Source organism: Leptinotarsa decemlineata, unplaced genomic scaffold (assembly GCF_025532065.1).
Source record: "Leptinotarsa decemlineata unplaced genomic scaffold, Ldec_3_MD MMD2_tig00001064_RagTag_RagTag, whole genome shotgun sequence".
NCBI lineage: Eukaryota > Metazoa > Arthropoda > Insecta > Coleoptera > Chrysomelidae > Leptinotarsa > Leptinotarsa decemlineata.
In genome coordinates, this window is record NW_027412558.1 from 10,541,194 (window position 1) to 10,563,145 (window position 21,952).

The 21,952-nt window shown below is 35.4% G+C and overlaps 1 protein-coding gene across 3 annotated transcripts in view; it reads left to right on the forward strand.

Annotated features, from left to right (window-relative positions):
* Positions 1-21,952, forward strand: part of LOC111508333 (transmembrane protein 47) — a 351,117-nt gene that overhangs the window by 185,151 nt on the left and 144,014 nt on the right. The window contains exon 1 of one of the 3 annotated variants that reach the window (XM_074175655.1): positions 12,857-13,045. The exons of the other annotated variants lie outside the window; for them this stretch is intronic. Within the exon in view, the coding sequence (XP_074031756.1) occupies positions 13,022-13,045 (24 nt within the window). The 5' untranslated portion in view covers positions 12,857-13,021. Of the gene's footprint in view, positions 1-12,856; positions 13,046-21,952 lie in introns of those variants that run through there. 3 annotated transcript variants of the gene reach the window in all.

Here is a 21,952-nt window from a genome sequence, read left to right on the forward strand (position 1 = left end):
CAGGGTGATCCGTCAATAAATTCTGTCACTTCCCTAGTCCGCATTGCAAAATTATGTCGTTTCATAAAGAGCAGGTAGGTATCACCCTGTTTTAAGGGATTTGTCCATTGTTATCGACGGATAAATACTGAGCCAGAGGCGCGCTAGTGGGATAATTGCCAAAAGAATATGCATTCATAAAAATTATATTAAAGGAAATAAAAATTTAATACAGCAGAACAGTGTTATTAAAAAAATATAAAATGTAACAATAAAATATATACGAACCGAAATCGGGAAATACTCACAAACACACACGAACGAACTTTACGTATTGAAACACTTGTGGGGACTTTAAATCAATTTATTCACAAAAACGACAAGAACTTTACTGGATACGTTATTACAATTTGACACTTGAACAATACTAAAACTGTGAACTTCCCTTAACGTTTAACAACACTCTATTTATACCCTAATTGAATGTTCTAGAGATTACTAGGTACAATTTTCGAGAACCTTCCGAGAAAATAATTATTCAGACTACCCTTAATTCTAAACCCTAACCTAAGCAAAAGTGTCACTGTCACTGATACACTGGTCTCTGTCCAAATTGCTTATCCCGCTACAGTATATTTACAATTCAATTAAATTATTCTACATCAGTATAGTCTTCATCCGAAGAACTGTCATCATCCCCTGGTGTTATAATTATAGGGTCGACCACCTGATCGACCAAGTTGTCCAGTTCCCACATTTTATCTTCCTCTTTTAAAACATGCTGGATTGCTTTTTGCCAGTTTTCTGATGTGATTTCCATAATGGCTTGATCAAACAATACCTTGACATCTTTCATTTTAAATGTAGTATTGTGCCTTGCAACATATCCTTTAACTTGTGCCCATATAAGTTCTATAGGATTTAATTCGCAATGATATGGCGGTAGGCGCAGCACAGTTACTTTATACTTTTCTGCTACATCTTCTACGGCATATTTCATGAAGCGAGATTTATGTTGTTTTACTATGGCTAGTAGTTCCTTCTTTACTGAATTCGTCTCAAACTGAATACCTTTATTTGACAGCCAGTTAATAATTTCTTGCTTTCTCCAAGATAAAGTTGGTACCTTCTCTAAGCGCCTTGAATGGTAGCTTGCATTATCCATAACCACGACCGAATCAGCTGAAAGAAATTTTAACATTTCCCCGAAGTAGTCTTCGAAGACATCCGAATTCATGTCCTCATGATAATCTCCCGTCCGGCACGACTCAAAGCTTAACAAACCTTCTTTTAAAAATCCGTCTTCGCTTCCAATGTGAGCAATTATAAGCCTCTTCCCTTTTCCCGAAGGCACTTTAATACCCGTCGAAAGGCCTTCTATGAAAGCTTGGCGAGAACTTGTTATATTTTTATCTTGCCACATTTTTTTGACTATATAACCTTCGTTTATCCACGTCTCATCAAGATAAAAAATTTTCTTTTGCTCTCTGCGGTACTGCTTTATAGTTGTCAAATATTTTCGTCTCCAGCAAACAATTTCATCACTTTCCAGTAATAGTGCCTTTCGATTGTGCTTTTCCCAGGCAAAATTCATACTTTTTAAAGTTTTCCATAAAAGTTTTCTGGATATCAAAGGAATATCGTTATCTTGGCTTATCTCGATAAATATTTTTTCAAGAGTAGGTATTTCCTTTTTAAAATAAAACGAATGAACTTTTCTTCGAATGTCACATTTGGTGTCTTCATCTAAGATTTTTATTGGTCTTCCTGATTTTCTCTTGCATGGACTTACCTGGCCTGATATCTTTCTTTCTCGCAATAATTTAAAAATCGTGGACTGTCCAATTCCAGTCATTCGGGCACATCGCTCAACACTTTCTTGCACAGACAAACTAGGGTGATCGTGTTTTATGCAATCATATACATTTAAAATTATAACTTTTTCGCAAACAGATAGCGGAGAATTTTTTACACTTCTTTTCTTTGGAGTAAATGTCCCCATTTTATAACTTTTTCACTATTTCTATATCACAATATCACTGTACGTTTAATTGGTGTAGTAACAATTACTATTATAACTCGAATGTTTAAGACACCATTACAATATATTTAAACCCTTTTTCTTAATTACCTGGGTTTAATAGGTTTTGCATGATTGGTGGGCAGGGTCAAAAAGGGATTATTATAATGACATGGCACCTCGGAACTAAGTGTTAACCCTTTTTTGAGAAATCATGCTCAAGTATATGAACCCAAATTGCATATTAAATAAGTTTACAAGAACCACTAAAATTAATCTTAATCTTTTTTTAAGAAATTTTACTTACCTAAATACATGTAGGTACTTAGTTTTAGACCAAATTACTTCCCAAAAATGGCCTTTTATTATTATCTATGTCTGTAATTTTTAATTTACTTTAATTATTAAGTTTAATAATCCTAAGATTTGCCTACGCCCATGGACGACAACGAAATTCAGGCAAATTTTATGACACTTCATGATTTATTACTCTACACTCTTTTGAAATAGACTATAGTAACAACTCCATCTCGTAAACAAAACTCCAAGTAGGAAAAAAACATCCCATATATCAAAACTGTAACAGAAATCAAAAAGTAAAACTATCAAGGAGAGATACATACGTATAAGGAAATAAATATTTCGAAATTAATTTCGAAATACTGTCAATTGGGGTGACTTTGTCCTCTGGGGTACTTTTGCCAAGTTTTGAAAAAACAGTTTCACGACTCCCTAGTAAATAGCTGAAAGGTCGTTTGAGGCGCTGCAGTCAATGAAACATACCTCCTCAATGACAACGAGATATTCTATAGTTTTTAGGTCGTTCCAGATGAGTGCTATCACCAATTAACTGTTTCATTTGTAACGTATGTTATCCATGAAAATTTGAGCTCTTCAAAATTACATATACACAGCTTCTACGAAAACAAGGTGAGTTTCATCACTCATTATTATTATTAGTAAAAGTAATGAAGAATTCAATCCACTTGCAATTTTGTTCCTGCCCCCAACCTGTTGATTGTTATTCGAGTGGGCAATGTCACCCCACGTTTTACACGAAAATAGAGGTCACTTTGCCCATCTTTTATTTAAAGTGTTACATTGTAATTTTAATTTTTTCACTTTCTCATCCTTCAGATAGAGAAAGCATTAAAATCACCAAAAAACGACTTATTTGCCGTCAGTCCTGGCAACTTTACTAGTTATTTTCGATTTTTGAGCAATTTTTGTCTTTATTATGGCTTTTGTAACACTCTTAGGAGGTGACTCTCCCCTCTCTGAAAAAAAAACGACCAACTATCGCCAAACGGTTATCTCCCGCTAAAACCACTGAAGCGGAGAGAGGGAAGAGGGGATAGGTGAAAGCACTCGAATGATCTATAAATAGTTATCTGTCGGAGGAATAAGTCCAGTTATCACCCGAAGACTATTGTGGATATTAACAACCAAAACGTCGTGGTTTGGAATCTTTTAATTTTAATTTTTCATTTTTTGTTAATAATATTTTTTAATTTTCAGCTTTTATTAATATTTCAATTTTTATTTTCTTGGTTGTTGCCTGTATTGGTTTAATAAAATTGTTATTTTCGGTTAATCTTTTCAACTTTTTTTTTTCAGAGATTTCAAATTAATTTATATTTTATTAGACAATGGAAGTCCAAACTGATGAAATACACACCGAAACATTGTCAACCACCTTCAAACATTCAATCATTATACTGTGTTTGTGTCTTTTTTTAGAAATTACTATTTCAAATGAATTTTTGAAAGAATTTTACACAGCTTGCGATAAGGTTTTTGAAATGAACAAATAGGGTGTTTTTGATAGCTAGTTTTGGAACCTCTGGCGTAAAATCAATCTGAAAAAAATGCTTCCCCACAACAGATGATGCTACCTTGATCAGGGAAACTCGCGTTCGGAGATGTTGTTTTTATTCTCATGTGGAATAAGTATTTTCTTTGAATCGGGAGTTATATTTTTAAGAAGATAGGAGATGACGTCACCGCTCCCGTATATTAAATTATTTTCTAAGAAAAGAGTGAATCAAAACTACAAATCGACCTATTTGGGACAATTCTTAATAATATTGTTAATTTAGCAATATATATCTGAAAAATTTTTCCGATAATGATAACATTTCGATTCGGAATTTCCACCGGCGAAACACCATTTCCACGGAATCCTTCTACCCTCGCATCAGGTCATGACGGAGTATATCTGAGCAAATTGCAGGCGTTCCTCGTTTTCTTATTCCCTCTTGATGTATATTCGCGTCAAATGTGTTCGGCTCCTTTTCCGTCTTGGACACTAATATTGATAACTTTTCGCTTTTTCCTCTTTTTCTCGCGCAGAAATTCATTTATAACCAGACGACTGCTTCGTGAGAGTTTCGCAGTGCTAGAGATCGATTTCGTGTTGTGATGGTTTTGTAATGGAAAAAGTTTATTGAGGTCTCAGTAGGAAATCTCTGGGTTAGTTTCATTGGAAACGTGAGAATTGAAAGTTTGGTTTTTTTGTTATTTCGGCACCATTACTTCGATACACTTTGATTTCTCGAAGGTTTAGAAGACGTCAGGGTACAGCTGATTATGTGATTATTTGAAAAAATCAATTATGGTAAAATGGTGAATTCACTGACCCTTTACTTGAAAGTTAATGAATAACACATCATCCATAGATTCATTAGTATTGTAAATCATGCACCAAAGAAAATAACGCCGGCCGCCGCTGGTAGCCATAAACCAATTGTGACGTAGTTAAAAGCGCGATAATGTTCGATGATCGCTGCCGTTCTAGACGTAGCGAGAATAATGCTACCGGCTTCGATAGAATTTAGAAGAATGTTCCAGCGCCTCCGATTGCCAAATATAAGCGATATCCACTCGCCCATCGAGACAGTCAAGTGGAGGTTACAGTGCGGTACGCGGAGCGATCTAATAAGGCGATAGACATTTGGAAATAAATGAAGTTCAAGTTAAAGTTTTATGTTTTATTGAAAGTGGAATAAAGTTAAGTTTGATCATTGTTCAGGGAGGTCAATTATTGATTAACCCACGAGGAAAAATGTAACATTAATATACCAATGTCGTGGCACCTTCCAAGCACTAACATATACTGGAAAAACATCAGATAAATTAAAAATATCACCAAATGAACAAAATATTAACTTAGCATATAAGACTAGTAACTCTTTAGGTAGACATTTTGAGAACAACAAGTCACAAATGAAAGAAGTTTTTGATCTGAAGAAGACAATTACGATTTCAACACTAACTACGACATCTATACTCATAAGTACGAAATAATAATAATTAAAAAATAATACAAAGGTGTATTCACACTAAACAACATATAGAGACATGAAAAATTTTCGTTTAAAAACACAATCGTTCATTAAGATTAGGATGATTGGTGAATAAACACGGGAAAAAACACATAAGTTGCTGTAAAAGCTAATTTTATATTTGTATGTGAAGGCAGTAACAAAATAAGTATGAATAATGGTGATTTTTCAATAGGAATCGATAGAAAGATCAATATAATTCAATGTTTGAAGATGATTTCATGCAAATGTTGTTCGCGGCCCATGCGCAAGGTCCAATTATGGCACACTCTCTCTAACATATCGACCGGTATTTCACATATGAATGCTTCAATATTGGCTTCCAGAGCGTCAGCAACGGATAAACCGTTGCTGGTTTATCCCTATATACACACAAGAAATAATCCAAGGGCGTTAAATCACACGATCTAGGCGGCCAATTGACGGGCTCCAAACGTGAGATAAACTGTTCACCGAAGGCGGCTCCTAATTAGGCCATTGTTTCGCGTGCCGTGTGGCATGTGGCAACGTCTTGTTGACATCACATGTCAGGCATGTCCAATTCTTCCATTTTGGGCAACAAAAAGTCATCAATCATTCACAGTATTCGAAATTCACAGTAACATTCCGGCCATTGTCATCTTTTAAGAAGTACGGCCGAAGATGCCACCGACCGATAATCCACACCAAACAGTGACTTTTTCGGGATGCATCGGTAGCGCTTGCAATGCTTGTGGCTGGTCTTCACTCCAGATGCGGCAATTGTTAACGTATCCATTCAACCACGTAGTGGAGTAACAGAGGCCCAATTGCTGTGAACGATGGCGAATCGACATTTCATGGTCATCACGAACACTGGCGGATACAGCCGCAATATTTTCTTCGCAAAAAAATCACTAATTATAAGAGTACAAGTATCCAATACAAAGTCGAAATCATAACTGTGCTGAAATCTTGAGTTTGACATAATCGACAAAAAAATTAATATTTAATTTTTCTTAGTGAACGCCGCACAAAAAAATTGGACAGAAATATGAAAAAAGCGTCATCTCAATGATGAGGTGGTAAATTTCTGTAGGGTTTTAGTAAAATTATATTGTATATCAAAAATGGTCATTTATTTTGTCATGTAGTAATCAGTAAAATCAACCACTGCCCCAAACCTATCTTACGTTATAATCATAAAGTTAAAACTCATTTTTACTTCATATGACCCTCTAAAATTTAGCATGGGTTTTGTATCTGCAAGAAAGAGGAAATTAACTACTGGTAATTATTGTTTCGATACATTTTAAGGAACTTTTGGAACGTTTATTGCTCATTAGAAATTAAATAACAGTTTGCCTAAATTACTGATCTACGAAATCAATGACGTAAAATCTGTAACATCTGCAACGTTCCTTTGCCGAATGAACGGGATTATAACCCGTTGAGTTTGTGGCGATCCATCCATTAGCCTAATACCCAACATTCCCGCCGAAATCTAGAATCTGCGTCACGAATCACTTACCGCTTTCCTGAGCCACGATAATGCCGAATATTAATATATCCGCATTCACTTCCGGTTTTGATAATGAATTCCAAATTTTGGGAAAGTCGTAAAAGGCCGACGTGGGTGAACTATGGCGGGGCACCTGAGTTACCCTGGATTCGAAAGGAATATTCTCGAAACCTTTCCGTTTGTACCGGTACCAGAGGCCAACCTCGAATTTGCATTTTGAAGACGGTTATATCCACTGATTCGTGTACAGCTTAATTTCTATAGTACAATAGATTTTTAAGGTCTGATAGTGTATAGTTCTCATTCTCTGGAATATACAGGAATGGCCAATGAAAATGAAACAAGGATAATTTCTCGTAGTTAGCGATTAGGAAAGATCCATCTCGAGCGATTACAAAAAAAATTACAAATTTTCTGTATTTTTTCATGAGCAAAATTAGAGAAGAATAAGTCAGAATTCAATCTTGAGTCATCATTAAACATCAACTCCAGAATTTTAGCACTTCCAGATAAGAAATAAGACAAGTGTCTCATTCCGAAACTTCGAAGTCCACCACTTAGGATGACAGTGTTCCATATAAGTGATATTTTGTATCATAATTCTTTCATATTCTATATTGTGTAGCGTTTTTAGCGTGTAGATTATTCTTCTGTGTGATTCAATGTGTATATGAAACTAGATGTTTCGAAATTAATTTTTTTTTTCCAGTTTCTACCTGAAAGTAACTTCTATGCGTGATCTACAAATCTTTAAAAATAGTTCATTTTGAATTTACCTACTTTCTTCTTCCTTTCCGAAGTTTCCTAAATTTTTGTATAAAGATGGCAAGCAGAAAGCCAAAAAGTTTTGTTTCCCAAAAACTTATTTCTTCTGAAAGATACCCCTTTCTTATTATACATTTCATTCCATTTTCAATTATACTTCAATGTGAGTTGATGTACCTAATTGGTACATCCGAAACTTTCGTTTCAAAAGTCATCGTAATTCTCTCCAACGGCAGCATTACCGCCCATGGTGTTACAAGTTAATTCGCTGTATAAAATGTTTAACAGCTTGGCAATACTACTTACTATTCAATATTACCTACTTACTATTCATCGCTTCCACTGAACATCTCATTTATGAAACATTTGCATATAAAACGCGAATTTGTGAATTTGGTTCATTATCGTGTACGAAACTAGCGGAGCAATTATTTTTCGATTTTACACGGGTCGATATGAATTTTAGGCAGTGTAAAGTTTGAAATTTATGAAGCAAAAACATGACAGAATTCGACGAAATTTAATTCTTCTCACGATTTTCGTACTTGGTCTAATTGAGGGTGGTAATAATAATCATAATAATGGTGCTGGTCGTCAGGAGTTCGGATCCCCTTCTCTGCATGGTCCATGACCATGAGATATCAGGAATTAATTGGAGAATTTCTCTTTAGGGCAGCTGCACGAGCAGCTGATGAACTCGGTATAGTTTTCGACACTGAACGAGGTGACCACAACTCTGTCACCGAGTTGGAACCTGTTCAGCAAAAAGCTCAGATAAAAGCCGCAGAGATCACCTTACTTCTGCGGAAACACAAGGATAAGCCAATGCATGGGTTCTTCTTCAATAACATTGGAGACCTTGGCTTATCAAAGCGCCTGACCTTCGCTTTTCTCAGGTCGAGTGGGCTGAAGTCGGAAACTGAGGGGTTCATCATGGCTTGCCAGGATGGTGTCTTCAACACCTTAGTCTACCGCAGTCGCGTGATGGGTATAGAGGTTCCTGACACAAAGTGCAGGGCCTGCCGCGAGGCGCCCGAGACTCTAATACACTTGCAATCTGCATGTCCAGCATATGCGGTCTCAGCCTATATCCATCGACATAACACGGCCCTAAGAGTGCTATATTACCATCTACGGCACTCTTACGGTATTGACGAGACACCGGTGTTGCCCTACGCTCCGGGGGATATTGAATCCGTTGTGGGGAACGAGAAGTGCCGAATTTATTGGAACCATTCGTTCCCCACCCTCAAGTTCATACAAGCTAATAAGCCTGATGTGGTGGTCCTTCTCGACCACCAGAGCAAAACGATATTTGTCGTGGAGTTTTCAGCTCCTGGCGAGAAGAATATCGTCAGAAAAGTGGAGGAAAAACGGATAAAATATCGAGATTTTCTCTTCGAACTCCGCAGACTCTATCCAGATCACTCTGTCAAGATGGTTGTTCTGATTACTGGAGTCCTTGGTGGAATGATGTCCTCTCTACTCTCGAATCTTAAAATCATACCGCACTAAGGCAGAAATCTTAGCCGCTCAGATGCAGAAGGCTGTCATTCTTGGCTCACTGCGCTTGCTCAGGGCACATGATTCTCGGACCCAATGATCACTTACCCCACGGTGTGGGGAGTGGTCATTGGTTGATAATGCTGGCGTGCTCTCCCGAATGTATCGGGACTTCGGGGGATAGGGCCTGACCAGCACACACTACGGTGAAAAAAAAATGTATTTATTCACTTTCTTAAAATTGTTTACAGTAAATATACATGTAGATATAGAAATGAACAGTGGACAAATAAAATACATCTTACGAGGCAAAATAATCTGCCTGTGTGTAAGGAATGAAAATATTGAATCTGACATTGAATGAGACTCATACATCAAACTTAGTACTAAGATATAAATTTCAAATAGCTACATTTGAATAGAATATAAATAAATAAAACCAATCGATCTATTGGAATAAGTTCTAGATATAGATAAGAATATAAGTTAAAACTGGACATATTTGAACAGAATATCAAGAGATAAAAATAAACTAATGTATTGAATGGGTACTACGTATGGATAAAAACATAATTTTGAACTGGACACATTTAAACATAATATAAATAAATTAAACAATCAATGGATATAGTAATTTTGATCAAAAGGGTTCCAAACTACAAACAAATTAATACACAATATATATCCACAATCGAGAAAGTAATTATTTGAACTTATATTTGTGTATGTATCTCTGCTTGTGGTATATTCTTGACAAATAATTTAATCTTTGTCATAAACTTTTTGAGATTTGATTCGCATCTTCGGTAAGATTTCTGCCCAACTGATTTGATCATTATTGGTATGACGATACTATGATTCCGGCGTGTAGCATATTTATGGTGATAAGTAGTTAATTCCTTTTTGTTTTCACGCTGTACTCTCAGTAATATTTATAAAAAACAACTGTCTGTGTTCAAATATTCCAGATTCTGAATAAAGTAGATCGCTTGGGTAGTCGTAACCTTTCCGTAAAATATATCTGATAAATCTCTTCTGCATAACCTCAAGGGAATGTAGATGAGTTTTCGACACCACATGTAATAATTTCCTCTCCACTTATATGATTGCCCTCTGTTGTAAAGATAACTTTTGAAAATATTACTTGCTGTACCTCTGATTCCCATATCGTCCAGAAGATTCAGTAAGATAGAGTGGTCGACGGTGTCGAAAGCTTTCCTAAGGTCTATGAAAACAGCAATAGAGAGTTTTGATTCGTCCAAACATGAATAAATTTGCTGGGTTAGTTTTTTTATTGGGTCTTGGGTGTTGTGATTCTGACAACAACTGGTGTATTCAATCTCTTATGAATAACCTTCTCGAAAACTTTAGCATCATGTACTTTTAATAATAATCACTGTTTATGTCAATATATGTTAGTTTTCATGTTGTTTAAGAATACAATAAAGAAAACACAAACATTATGGAAAAAATTATTTATTTTCCAACATAATCTTGCAGCTCTATACACTCTTCCCGAAAAAGCTCTTCCGAAACAGCTATTTTCACATAAACATTGAATTACACGAAAGAAAAATACTTTCGAAACAAGAAGTTTTATATGAACGCTGAATTATACGAAAAACACTTTTTTCTATTCAAGTTTATTGTATAAGTTTCAAAATGTCCGTATAGGACGAAACTGCAGTAACGTTAGTTACAAATAAAAGTGGTACAAATATAAAAAGTTTCATTTCTATTTTCTTCATAGGAAACGAGATATTTGCAAAAAATGTACAAATAATCGATTTTTGTGACCTTTAACCTTAGATTTTAATAGACGCGCACACACTACCATATGTAGATTTTCAAACAACTTTCAGGGTGTCAAAATAAAATTTAAACTATCTTGGGTACACTGTATCAACAAAGCCATGAAAGAGAAGAGTTCTACGGTTCACAGACAAAATTGGAAAACTCTTGGGAAAACACAACATCAAAACAGTACACTCAGGATGTGGAGTGTACTCCAGATCACTAAGCCTAAGGATTAAGTGGGGAATGGAAGAAATACCAGCTTGGTTCAAACAGAACTGGCTGATATCTCAATCGCCATAATAGAAATAACCAGGAAAGGAATTTCTGGCAAAAACATAACAATCTGCACTGATAGTAGACAAGCCATAGTTGTGTAATTCGTAATATTACAGGCTTTTAAAATAAACCGTCGTATACAGAATGCTGCCTATTTATCGTTTCAGCATTTTTTTTTTCGTAGCCCCCATTAAAAAGGGGTAAAAAAATAAAACTTTACTTAGATGGCCATGACTCAAATCTGGATGTATTTTTTATTGTTGAACAACTTTTCTAAATAACATTTCCCGAGATTTTTCAAAATAAGAGTACTTACTCTTGCCTCAAAATCAAATATTTGAAGGCTCCTCATATATTACGTGTGTTTTACTGTATTTTGTTAGTACATGATCAGTTTTAGGGGATGCACAAACTTTTATCAGGAGAAACTTTTTGTAGAAAAACTCTTAATAAATAAGTTTCACATATGGTGCATACTTTGGGGATTACACTGTACATAATTTATATATATAGAGGCCAGCAATACCTGATAAAAGGAGACACAATAATCGCCATTTTCACATTTTGGATAATTCAATGACAAATGACATGGATAATTCCATGTCATTTGCCATGTCATCCTTGTTAGTAGTATTGTTTATTGCGGTTGTTCAGTATATATGTATATGATGAAAACACAAGATTGAAACCCTAGGTTTTAGTTAACATTCTATAAATACCTACCCCTAAATGATATTACAATACAGAGATTTTCCACACTTCGCATACATGATATATGGCTTCTACTAAAAGAAGAATACTATAAATTCCTATCTCTAACTGATATTGCAATACAAAGATTGTTTTGACATTTCCAAACATTGTGTAAATGGTATTACATGTGTCCAGTGCTACAGTATTTGTAATCCTCTTCATAGTTTTACGCATTCTTTGCGATTCGAGGGCTTCTTTAGCTTTAATCTTTTCGAAAATTGTTCTTGGTGTAGGGCGTCAGCTACATGCTAAAACGGAACGTTAGACTATCTATATGTTATGAATTCTCAATGATTATAGCATTAACTTTGAAAATAGCTATTCAAAGATGCCACCAAGTCTTAACAACGTCAGTTTAACTTTTTTGGCATTCTGCAGCCAGGAGACTGGCAGTTCTTTCAAGACTATTGTTCTAAACAGCCAGTTTCAATCATGAGAGAAGCTTACAAAGGCACAAATACAAACCTAATAGTTGAACTATTGAAAACACCAGAAAAAAATACGGTCTCTCGACGCGTGTTTCGCTAACCAAGTTAATCAACAGGAATGACTAAAACTGCGTCATTAATAGTGAGACTTAGTCAAGTGTGGGAAGAGTGATTCGTATTAAACTAATGATTATTTCCTAAAGTATCCGACAGAGAATTACTAAGCAACGCCACTGCACTGTCGTATTGCTGACGCTCTAAGGAACATTGTAATAAGTGATTCCGAATCAGAATTCGGGTCATTCAAAACAATTTCTTGCATTATCCTCCGTCAGGAAAATCTCCCGATGAATAAGGAAAATCCAGAACGCCAGGATAATACTCACATTTCCCTCAGAGCGAAAAGTGCGAAAGCGACGGCGCACCACAAGGGTCTCATCGATCGATCTCCGAACGTGGGAGGGAGTATACTAGTAAACCCAGCGTGCGTTAGTCCGCCAGATAAATCCTTTTCGAACGGTTTGCGTTCTTCGAAATAAGACGGTTCGACACGTGCACGAAGAAGGAGGAGGAGGACCCGGTATGCGTTTCGTGTAGTGATCGGTGATGTAGTGATCGTCGATCTGGACTTTGGAGAGCCCTTGCACTTTTCGACAGTTGATTGTTTCGGTGTCTGATGGCTGAAAATCAGATCGCTCAGGTAAATCGCCGGGGCGGTATTTTATAGTTTTATTTTGATATTGTCGGAGAGTCACCTCACTAAAAGGCTCTGTTTATGAACTCAAAGCAGATTATTTGATCTATAGTATTTGGAGCTAAAGCTGCTCAGAGTCAATTTCAAGGAATCAAGTTGAACTTTTATTGGTGTTAGTGCTAAGTGGGCTCCAGACCTAAAAGAGCCTATTATTGTTTTTTTGGTGTTATCAACTATCAGAGATAGCTTTGGTGTTAACACCGTCTAATTCTCAGTTCTATTGGAGATACATGCCGACTGTCATTTCAATCTTGAATATTGTTTTGACTGTTGTTAGGTGTGAGTTATATAGTTATGTCCAGTTTGAGGCTTTTTAGTACATGATGGATGATCCTTTGAATTCCTAAGATTCTACAGGATATATCAAGGAGAAAGAAACCTTCAAAATCGTCGTCGAATGGAACGATTGAACAAAATTGTCTAGTTTCACATTCTGATTGTTTGGTATTTTTATTTTGCATCAGATGCTGGCTAAGCGAGTTGATTGGGCTTGGAGCGTGTGGCAGCGAAGTTCTTTCCAAAATGGTTGAATTTTGACCAAAAAAAACGCCGCATGAGCATCGCTCAGGAATTGTTGAATGGCATCAACGGCGATCCAGATTTCTTCGAAACGGCCATAACTGGTGACGAATCATGGGTATATGGTTATGGCATAGAAACCAATCGCATAGTCCAATCGTCCCAATGCAAGAGCCCAGGAGAGCAAAGACCAAAAAATCACTCTCAAGTTTGAAAGGTTTTGATCACTGTTTTCTTTGTTAACCGTGGGGTAGTGCATCAAGGCGTACGGTCAATAAGAAATATTTTTTTGAAGTTATGCTCCGCTTGCGAGAAGCAATACGAAGAAAATGTCCGGTATTGTGGAAAAACAATTTATGGCCTTTGCATCACGATAATACCACTGCTCACTCATCATTGGTTGCCAAGAACAACACCGCAATCATGCCTCAGCCACCGTATTTACCAGATTCACCCCTCTGCGATTTTTTCCTGTTACCAAGATTGAAAAGATCCATGAAAGGGCGGCGTTTTGTGACGATTGAGGAGATAAAAATCGAATCCATGATAGCTTAAACACATACCAAAAAGTGCTTCCTGCTTGAAGGATTGCGAAAATCACTAGCACAAGTGTATTATATCTGAGGGAGATTACTTTGAAGAAGACAAGATAGAAATTGATGAATAAATGAATATTTTTTGAGATAAATCCAATTCACCTTATTTTTTGAACAGATTGTCCTGATTGTCCTAGTTTACTGAAACTTTCAGAAATTATTTGAGTTATGCATTCTAAATTTCTTTCAGATGATATTTTCATCATAAAGTCATGTTGGTTACGGGAAATAGTGTTCCTGAAAGATAGAAGATACTGTACGACTTTCAAACAACTCCTCAAACAACTTTCCAAAGTTACATAACATACAATTGGTTTATGATACGGTACTTCAGCAGAGTCTCCCGATTTCGAAATAGGGCAGATTATTGTTAATTGCCACAAAGTTGAATACTTTTTGTTTTCGGAATGATATTTAATAGCATAGCATTACATGGCATGGTGGTAAAATGTAGGACAAGTTATTATTATAAACCTAGGTATATTATGTTCTTGCGCTTTTTTAATGCATTATCATTTCATTTTCATTGATTACTTTCTGATAAATGAAGAAAAGAGAAAAGAAACTTTCTATATTTTTACCACTTTTATTTGTAACTAACATTACTGCAGTTCATCCTATATGGACATTTTCAAACTTATACAATAAACTTTATTATATAAGTTACTACGTTAATACGTGGTAGGAAATCATAATGAAGAAAAGAGAAATGAAACTTTCTATGTTTTTTACCACTTTTATTTGTAACTAACGTTATTACAGTTTCGTCCTATATGGACATTTTCAAACTTATACAATAAACTTTATTGTATAAGTTACTACGTTACTACGTGGTAGGAAATCATAATGAAGAACAGAGAAATGAAACTTTCTATGTTTTTTACCACTTTTATTTGTAACTAACGTTACTACAGTTTCGTCCCATACGAATATTTTCAAACGTATACAGTAACGTTAGTTACAAATGAAAATGGTAAAAAAACATAGAAATAGTCATTTCTCTTTTCTTCATTACGATTTCCTACCACGTAGGATAAATATTGGCCTGATTACTGCTAAGTCATGTTGGCTCGAATCCAAAACTTGTTTTCTTGGGATTGATAAAAGACCAAAATTTTGCAGGAACTCTATAATATATTAGCATCCTTACTTATAAATGCGAGAGTCACTTACTTAACACTCACTCATTCATCTCTGTTTCTCCGTACTGGTAAGTCGTAGGAAGCTGAAATTCGGTATATAGGTGCTTCTTAGGTCTTGGATCCGCACTAAAATATTTTCAAATATACTGATTGGGACAACCCCCTTGTGGGGTGGAAGGGCCGCGTTTACATATGAAAATTACCTATTTCATCACCGCTATATTATCGGAGGCTGAAATTTTGTATGTAAGTTTGTTTCATGTTTTAGATGTGCAATGAGAATGGATTTTTAAATATTCCCACTGGGGAGCCAGCCAGGGAGGAAAAAGGCGCGTTCATAAAATGAAGTTACCTTTTCATATCATCACTGTTTCTCCATACCGGTATATTTTTGGAGGCTGAAAATTTGTATGTAAGTTTGTTATACAGGACGTTTCAACGAAAACTTGACCCTCCTGTAAGTCAGAAACGGACGTGTAATCGAAAATTTCAAAGAACACGTCAATTATTTTTTCTGGGGGAACTAGTTCTGATATGGAAATCACACCCGAAACTCGCCCCCTGCAGTCAGCAACTACGCCCCCTATTTTTTTCAATGGCATGGGAGATCGAGTGATACATCATTTGAAAGGTCTTTTGTCCCTCTATTTTCTCTGTATAGTTTTTTTCGAAATTAATTCACTCGTTATTGAGAAATTAAATGTTGAACATTTTATTTTAGAAAAAACAGAAAATGCACTGCCGTTCATTTTAATGAGGAAATCAACAACAAATAATATCAGTGAAAACAAAATCAACGGATAAATTGTTCAAAATGACCTCCACCTAGTATCATACAATAATACAGTCTACTCTCGAAAGCGTTCCGTACATTATTCAAGATGTTTGGAGTCAGCAATCGACATTCCCGAATAATTCTCTGTCGCAGGTCTTCTAGATGTGTAGGCTTAGTAGAATACACTTTCGACTTCAGGTGCCCCCACAGAAAGAAGTCCGTTGGTATGTGTCTCTATTGAGATTACCTTCAATAAGGAATGGTCCAACAAAATGATTACCAAGAATGCCGGCCCAGACATTCAATTTTTGTGAAGTTTGTGAAAGTGTTTCCATCACCAAATGAGCATTGACATCGCTCCAGTAACGACAATTATGTCTATTCACTTCACCATTCAACATGATCAAACTTTAGGCTGGAAAACATGTATTGTATAATGAGTTTAGGTTATTGGTAAATTTCTCGCTGAACACCTCACTGAAGTTGACGATCAGGATCATCTTCGTTTAATTCCTGTACTAGCCTTACTTTGAAAGGATGGAATTTGTAGGCTTCCAAAAAAACACTAGTAGCTGATGCACCAGATGCTCTAGCTACTTGTCTGATAGATTGTCGATTATCCATTTGTTCATGTCCTAAAACTGCAACTTGAAATCCGTCATTTCTGACAGGACGGGATACTTCATGTTTTCTGTTGTGAACAGAACCTGAAGTTCGAAACTTATACATTAACTGTTCAACATATAAATGGCTTACGTTGTGGTCTGGATGATTTGTATTATAAATTCTTGCAGAAGCTTTAGCACATTCATTATTTTGATAATAGGATGCAACAGTTTCTATTCTTTCTTCAGTAGAATAAACCATGTTGGGGCACAGTGAACAAGAATGGCTGAATAATAATTCGTGAAGAAGTGGTAGTAGCCTACTATCTACTTTTTGTTCTGCTACAACTAGATTCAACAAAAACTAACAGTATCGTCTACAAATCCAGAATACCTGCGACAGCGAATTGTTCGGGAATGCCGATTTGTGACTCCGGACATCTTCAATAATGTAAGGTACGCTTTCGAATGTAGACTGTATTATTGTATGGAACTAGATGGAGGTCATTTTGAACACTTTATACGTTGATTGTGTTGCCATTAATATTATTTTTCTGTTTTTCTTAAATAAAACGTTCAACATTCAATTTCTCAATAACGAATGAACCAATTTCGAAAAAAAATTACAGAGGTAATAGAGGAATAAAAGACCTTTCAAATGATGTATCACTCGACCTCCCATGCCATTGAAAAAATAGGGGGGGGTAGTTGCTGACCGCAGGGGGGTGAAGTTTCGGGTATGATTTCCATATCAGAATTAGTCCCCCTAGAAATAAAAATTGACGTGCTCTTTGAAATTTTCGATTGCACGTCCGTTTCTGACTTACAGGAGGGGGTCAAGTTTTCGTTGGAACACCCTGTATAATGTAGATGTGCAAGGAGAAATGATTTTTAAATATTCCCACTGGGGCGCCAGCTGCGGTGGAGAAAGGCGCGTCCATAAAACAAAATTATCTTTTCGTCACTGTTTCTCTATGTCTTTAAATTGCTGGTGGGTGAATTTATATTTAGTATCAGAATTACATCCGTGCGGCCTGGGCTAATCGCTAGTATTAATATAAGCGACGAGGGCATTTTCAATTTACCGTTTGATTTGACTAAGGTATTTTAAAGTTCTTGTCGGCTTTTTTTTTTAATTTTTACAAAACAGCTCTTTATTTGTACCATGGAGGATGATTGCGAGGAAATGTTTCAAGCTGAAGAATATTCTGAATAGTCCAAGCACAATTCAATGATGTATAGGCAGTGATCGGGAATCGGTTGACTCGAGAGACACGGTACATATCGATAGTGTACCTAAGGTCGCTCAGGTATATGTGCGGGGGTGGTAGTATAGTTTTATTTTGATTTTGTCAGAGGGTCGTCGAACTAATCACTATAGATGGGCAGGTGTTAATTTAGACGGTAGACGCGAACAGATGGTAAACGGATAAATTAGAAAAGGTATAGCAATTGTTTGAATACGTTACCTGCACAAGGGTCGAGATGCATGAAATTACCAGATTTTGTGTTTGTTCAACCTGTCAATGTTTGTTCAGTTGTGATAGGATATTGTTCTTTGGTCGATGAGGTTTTGTTCAAAAAGCATATTGGTGAACGAAATCATTGTCTTCAATGAGCCTTTTTCCTGAGAATAGTACAGCGAACGTGTCACGAAAGGCAGCACTAGTAGTAGGGATAAACATGAACTATTCACATGTAAAACAGTGTTATTTACGTAATATTAATTTATTATTTAAAAATATAAATCTGATATAAAAAATTATTTTGTGCCAACAAAGCATTACTGTTTTGCGAATTGTACGTCGGATAATTGATATCCGGAAGAAAACGTGTTTTTTATACCATTTATAAAACCTCATATTAATAAGGTTAGATGTAAGAAATGGATAAATGCTTCGAGGAGAGTGGATTTAACAGTGCAAAAAATAAATAAATATTCATATGTATGCTCTAAACATGAAATGAATAGTAAATTTTTCATAGTTAATTACCATTGATTAGAATGAGATATAACCTCAATCGTTCATTAAATTATATTCATTTATTATATTTAATTAAATTTATTTCATTACCATCTATATTTGATTCATATTTCACTCGGAAATAAATCTGAGATTCATAATTATTTTATATTTCTTTTATTACAGTTTGAATCTACCGCTACTAACCTGTCTATTTATTTACTTTTTTTCCAGTTACTTTTAAATTACGGCATGCAAGCCAACGTTTTATTGTTACAACATTGTTATCCTTTACAGTTGCAAATTTTAGTTTTGCTCCAGGAACATTTTCTTCTGTTAAAAACATTCTTTTTCAATTGTACTTTACCATATGTTCATATGAGGATTAGGCAGTGTTTGTCCCTACCGAACTACTAGGGGTTATATTTTTAGGAGTGATTAATTTTTGGGAAAAAAGTTTTTGGCTTTCTACTACTCCATCTTGACACAAAAAAAATCCTTTCGAAAGAAATACTTCTATGTGAACACTGAATTATACAGAAGATACTTTTCTATACTCAGTTTGTATTTCAAACATTCGTTGTGGAATAAAAATCAGATATCATTCACATTAAATGAATGGTAACAAATTTCTAAAAAATGATACATGAAGAATAAACGTTATAAAATGTTTCTAACTAAAATAACGTCGTTATGACGGGCACACTACCAAAAACAAACAAACTGAAAATTCACAGTCTTAGCTCATGTATATCTAGACGGTACATGCACAGTGTTTATTATGATCTATACTTCTTACCTTTACGGATATTTCCAAGTCTCTTGATGAAGCTTTTGGATTGCAACTAACCTTCATGAGAAGAAGTATAGTACATTGAGATCGGGTGATCTAGCAGGGAATTCTGCTGATCTCCTTCCTATCTACGATCTGTAAAGGTTCTATTTACCAATACGTCATTAGGATTCAATTCCAAATAGCAAATCATCTCAATAAAATGAGCTGAGTTTCTGACGAATGATTTCGCTTTTTCCACTTGCTTGACGATCTCATACGTCGGAGATGATCGCCCTTAGTGTGACATAAGAATTTTTTGTACAAACGAGCTGGTAATGCATCGGTTCTTTGTAAGCCGCATTTCACGTTCTGGTTAATAGATGATACATAAATTAGCTGGTTAATCTTTCTCAAATTGCAGTTCGTCGTATCCCGCTTGAGCACGTTATATGTGTCAAGTAGATCCACTGTCTACACACCTGATCTATCTGCTTTATATTTTGAAGGATGTGTTGGAAAATACATATCATCTCCTCAAATTTATTATTCCACACCAAACTCATTTTGCGTACCCTGAACGTAATTTCGTAGAATCATAAAGGAATTGGAATAAAGTTTAAATGTTGTCCCTGCAAATTCAGTTCCGAAAAGGTAGGACCACTGTTTACTGGTTATTTGCTTATATGTACATGTCCTTTTTCGTCATCGGAATTTGTTGAGTTTTATTCGCTGTAGTTTATAACCGAGCAGTTTTTTAGATTACCAAAACGTGGTTTACCGTAATGATTGCCGACTTGATTATGTAGATGAATGTTCAAATTTCGTGTCATTGCTTTACAGAATGATGATACATCAAAGTATTTATTTTAATAATTTTCACAGAATTTTTTTCGATACAAAATCATGACACTGTTGCTACAACTAGGTTGAGAACGGAAGTTGAAAATATAATCACCATTATCTTCTAATGACGCAGTTTAATTGGATCGCATCCTTTGTTCTTTCGATAAGCAAAATAATTCCTGAATGTCAAACGGGTTTTCGTAAAAGCTGTGACTGCCCTGATAATGTTTTTGTTTTAACAAGTATTATGCAAATCCAATTTTGCAACATAAATCGGTAGCACTTTGTGGATTTAGTTTAAAAATATATTTGATTCAATTATTCTTTCAAATTTGAGGCATGAAATATATTCTAGAGTGGTTAGGTTCAAATTTATTACTGTAATTCGCAGTCTCTATAACATTTCAATAATAGTCCAGTCATTATATTATTTTCAACTTGGAATTCGAGATACCCAGCTGTAAGTCTGTAAATACTTGTATATTGACACCCTAAAAGTTGTCTCAAAACCTACATATGGTAGGGTGTAAACAACTATTAAATTTCAAGATCAAAGGTCTTGCTTTTTTTGGAAATATCTCATTTCCTATGGGTTTTTTGCTATTTGTATTTATTATCAATATTGTAGAATACAAAATTCTCTACAAATTTTGTTTAAAAAAAATTTTTATAGGGTGAACCGTTTTCGAGATAGAGGGCGGAGAGCACGCGGTCACAGCATCACTTCAGGTCAACCGGTGCCTCCGGTCGTAAACGCGCCATATACACTTGATGAACTATCAATAAATCGATGATTATAAATATTTGTCAATTTTTATTAACTATTATATTATATTTTATCATTTTTTTCCTAACTTATCCACTTTTTGTTCAGTATTAATTTATTTAACAACACTTACCTGCCCATGTAATTGCAGAATTGTTAATGAAAATATAGGAATTATATTTGAATTTTAACCTAATTAATATTTATAACTTCTTACATGATGAAAAAAAAAAACAAATAAATTATGAATTAATCTTTTCATTAAAAAATATTGAATACATTTATTTTTATTGAAAGTAAAGAAATGGAATAAAAGGTACAAAAACTACAATTTATAATTTTAATCATCTTCTTTCTCTTCACGTCGTCTTCTGGCTGCTGGTAAATTTCAAACTGGTCTTCATTATCGTCTTCAACGACATTTGTCTCAAGTTCTTCCATGATTTCGGGGTCAAAGGTTCCATCTTCGTTAATGTCGCTCTGATATGGTAGAGCATTGAGACCATTACATTGGCCACAAGCTAAAGAGCATTGCAAGCCCGCTTTCCTGCATCCGCATCGCGAACCACAACCACTCTTGCAGTTGCAGAAAGTTGTATTTAGCAAATATTCTGGAGCAGGTGGTAAAATTGTCATGATAGGCTCCAGAAAATCGTTTCGCATTGCCCAACCCCATACCTGGGGACCCAAATGATGTCCTAACCAAGTTTGAACTTGATAATATACACGGATGAAATGTTGATGAGCAGCCGCACTTGTTGGTGGAATATTTGAAAGCTGCACAGGTTTATTAAGTTTTGTAGACTTGACGTAATGCATATAACGAAGATGATCGAGACTTTTCACAGATTTCGGAGCATTATAGACT